The sequence below is a fragment of the Nematolebias whitei genome, chromosome 14, assembly GCF_014905685.2.
Source record: "Nematolebias whitei isolate Nwh7 chromosome 14, NemWhi1, whole genome shotgun sequence".
NCBI lineage: Eukaryota > Metazoa > Chordata > Actinopteri > Cyprinodontiformes > Rivulidae > Nematolebias > Nematolebias whitei.
This window is the reverse complement of record NC_056511.1, coordinates 12,188,063-12,191,676: the sequence shown is the minus strand read 5'-3', so window position 1 is coordinate 12,191,676 and position 3,614 is coordinate 12,188,063. Positions and strand designations below refer to the sequence as shown.

At 42.5% G+C, this 3,614-nt stretch overlaps 1 protein-coding gene across 1 annotated transcript; it reads right to left on the bottom strand.

The window, feature by feature from the left end:
• Positions 1–459: 459 nt before the first annotated feature.
• On the bottom strand, positions 460–2,769 carry irf1b (interferon regulatory factor 1b). Its single transcript, XM_037687290.1, has 9 exons — positions 2,677–2,769; positions 2,144–2,243; positions 1,877–2,044; positions 1,742–1,782; positions 1,408–1,540; positions 1,181–1,288; positions 1,042–1,070; positions 736–850; positions 460–566 (listed from the first exon to the last, which is right to left on the bottom strand). The coding sequence occupies exons 1-9, from the start codon at positions 2,761–2,763 to the stop codon at positions 460–462; spliced, it is 888 nt and encodes a 295-aa protein (XP_037543218.1). The 5' UTR covers positions 2,764–2,769.
• Between the last annotated feature and the right edge of the window lie 845 nt (positions 2,770–3,614).

Below are 3,614 nucleotides of genomic sequence, written 5' to 3'. Positions count from 1 at the left end.
GAATGTGACCGTTTTTTTGCCTGCACACATGAACTACTTGCCAAATGCTAAAATGCTACGAGCAGTACGATTTAGCATTTTCAACTAATGCCAGCCTACTTGCACTTGAGGTAGATATACCTCCAGGTTATTGACGGTTGTGGATAACATTGTAATGCCCTGTTCGAGCCAAAAAAAAAAAAGATTTTGTACAATTACAACTCCGAGCGAACACCAAAAATGCTTTGAACCAGCCAAAAACATAGACAACGCACAGCATGTGTATTCCTCGGGGCGTGCTCTTTCTTCATAACTTCACAGTAGTCCAGAACAGGTGGTGGTTTAGCTTAATGTGTCGAAACCAGAGAGCCACTGGCTTGACATTTGGTCTCAGATAGGGGGGGGGGGGGGGGGGGTCAGGAAGCGCTCTTGCAAAAGTCCAAAGTGTCAAAGAACTGTCCTGTCCAAGTGTTGGGGACTTTACAGGTGAGGGATCTGCTGACACAAACTGTCCCAGAAGTCGTCTGTGGAGTTTGTGAAGTCTGTGCCCAAAGTTGTGTACTGTGGCGTGTCGTCTACTTCTTCGACTGCAAACAAGCACAACAGTCCAAAGTGAGCCAACAATAGGATGCAGATGCAATTGGAGACGTGGGCTTGTTTAATTTAAGCTAGCTGCACCCTAAATTCACTCTCAAACCTTAACCATTAAGAAAAAGATTTACTCATCCATCTAAACTGTCAACTAACAATATTTACCTGAGGAAGATTCACTCCACTGGCTCCCTGGACTCGTGCAAGCTTCATTGCTCAGGAACCCCTTGCCGTCTGAATTGTACATCCATAGTGAGTCTTTCTCAAGCTGCTGGCAAATCTGTAAGAGTGACACCAGATTGAGTGATTTTGCCCAACTGGAGCTATTCGACATCAAGTACTCTTTACCAGTTAGCCTTATTGTTTTGGTTATTACTAAAAGAGCCAAACAGGCAGAGCAAGACAAACATGGGTATTCCTGTCAATGACAACTGCATGCAGCTCATAATAAGACCTGAAAGCCTTGCTTACCTCAATGATGTCTTGAGGATATTCGTAATCTGTTGGATCACGTTGAAGAATCAAGGGGAGAAGAAGAAAATGACATGAGTGTGCTGCTCCAATGTGCAAATATTTATTTATCGATTTAAGGCAAGCGTGTTTGTCTTACCAGGGCTGTGATCAGGGGAAACTTCAAATCTGTGAGATAAAACGTCAGGCCCGATCTCAACTGAAAGGGACCAATCTGGAACTTCGGATTGAGCCACGAATGAGAAATCTGCAACGACAAAATGAGTGCGCTTGTTTTTAAAAAAAAAAGTGTCGAATCCATCTCGAAGTAAATCTGCATTTTTTTTAAGAGTTTCTGCTCAATGTTTTGGAAAGTTTCTTGCTCACCTTCCTGGTCCATGTGCACTGTGCTGTCAACTCTGTTTTCTTGAGTGGACATGGTCTCTTCAGGTGGGGGCACGTTCATGGGGGACACAATGTCACTGTAGTCTGAGTCTTCCTTTATCTTGACGGGTTGGCTCTGCAGAGATGATTAAAAGACACTTTCAGTGGGTTTTGTAAAGCAAAACCTAAGCAAATACAACCTAAATGTAACTTGCATATCCTGGATAGGTACTATTTACATATAGCTTCATCTGGGTTAGTGTGAATGTGGCATCATTTGACTAAAACTAATATTACATGAAAACAGGAGCCACTGTGGCCATAACACAACATTCACCTTCTTCCTTGACTTGGTTTCCCTCACTTTGCTTCGTTTGTCTGCACAGGGAGGAAGAAAAAGATTTTGATCACTTACTTAAAGTTCTTACTTTGCGAGTTTAGAAAAAATGAAATTACTTTGAAGGGGTCTCACCTCTGCCTTTGGGAGCAGCAGGCAGCATCCTGAAGACACGCATGGCTTGGTGGCCTTTGTTGACGCTCCTGTCCTTCACCTCCTCGATGTCAGGCAGGGAGTTCATCGCGCAGCGGAAGTTGGCTTTCCATGTTTTGGGATCACAGGCCTGTCCTGGAACGTATTTCCCTGCAGAGAGCAAATGAACATGAATTTAGTATATTTTATATCCTTTTTTTTTTTGGTCTTGATTATGCTGAGCGGGCGTGTCTCTTCATGCCAGCTCACCTGTGTGAATGGCCCATTCTTTGAACAGACACGCGTCTTTGTCTAATTCCCAGCCGTGTCGAGCGGCGTGTTTCCACGGAATCGAGAACATCGTCCTGTCCTGTAATAAACAAGAAATGTTGGCTTAGAACGCTCACCTTAAAATAAAATTAAATAGGAAAAACTTTTTAGATTTTCACCAAAGTGCCACTTTTTCTTAAATATGTCAACATTTGATTTGAGTTGCAAAATTGCAGCAGAATAAAAGCACAACAAAATAGTTTCAGCTTGTTGAATCAATGTCCCACTTGAACTTTGGCTGAACAGAACGAGTTTCCTGCCAAATCCAGATAAACTGCATTATTACTTCTTGTCGGCACATCGCTTCTGTCACCAAATATTTCCTAAAACATTTTTCTGCTTTGCAAAGCTGCAACATAAAACTTCCTCCAGTAGCATGCACGAAAGATGCATGCCACCTTGCAGAGATGACCCTTTAAAATACCACCAGTACAATTACAGTAAATCACATTAAACTTATTGCAAACTCTCACCTTATCCACCCAGTTCAGGCCGGAGATGGCGTTGGAGTCGATCATCTTCTCAAGCCATGGCCTCATCCTCATTCTTGACACTGGCATGTTTGCCTAAAATATGCAGCAACAGAAGGAAAGGAGGCTTTAGACAAGTGAGACCTTCCAGAGTTTGATATGAGAGCAATTGAAGCCGCACATCCGCCTCAGCTAAGATTTATAGCTGCTCTGCTGGCCGCGCAGAGAGGTGAGGAGGAGTTCACCCGGATGAGGAGGGCGCGTAAAAAGGGGGCGTTTGCGCGTTGGAGTGAGCGTGCCAACCGACCATAAAATGCCCGCTGACTGGAAATATTTGAACTTTAAACCTTAAAATTAACCTTCGAGTTTTCTTTGTAATAAAAATGGAATAAATAAAAAGTGGAGTTTAAATTTAGTGCAGATTTGCGGACTTGAGCCAAATTTGCGCATGAATGCGTTTGATGCACAACAGTTTCCTCAGCTGATATCCATAAATAAAAGTAAAGCAAGCAGAGCTATGAAGTTACTCTATCTCTACTACTTATGTTAAACAAAGGAAACAACATAAACAATAAAAAAAAGGAAAACGTGCAAAATTCCTATTTACGGCAATAAAAAAAAAACCACTTACAGATTCAGCTTTCTCTGTTATCCGAGATTGAAAGATGCAAAAGAATTATTCCGATCTAGTAGTTGTGAGTTTGTTGTAGAGCAGTTAGTCCTCGTCAGTAAGTTATCCTCTTTGAGAGCTTTCTTGAACTGACTCGTGCCAGTGCTGGGAGTGAACTCCTTATATAACGCCTGGCTCCTGTTACGCGCAGACTGGGTATTCCCCATCAGCTTCTGCGCACTGTAAGAAATATCTGCACGGGCAGAAAAAAAAAAAAAACTCTATTCTCTCAGGATTGTTCATTGACAGCTTCTGTGGGGATGTATTATAG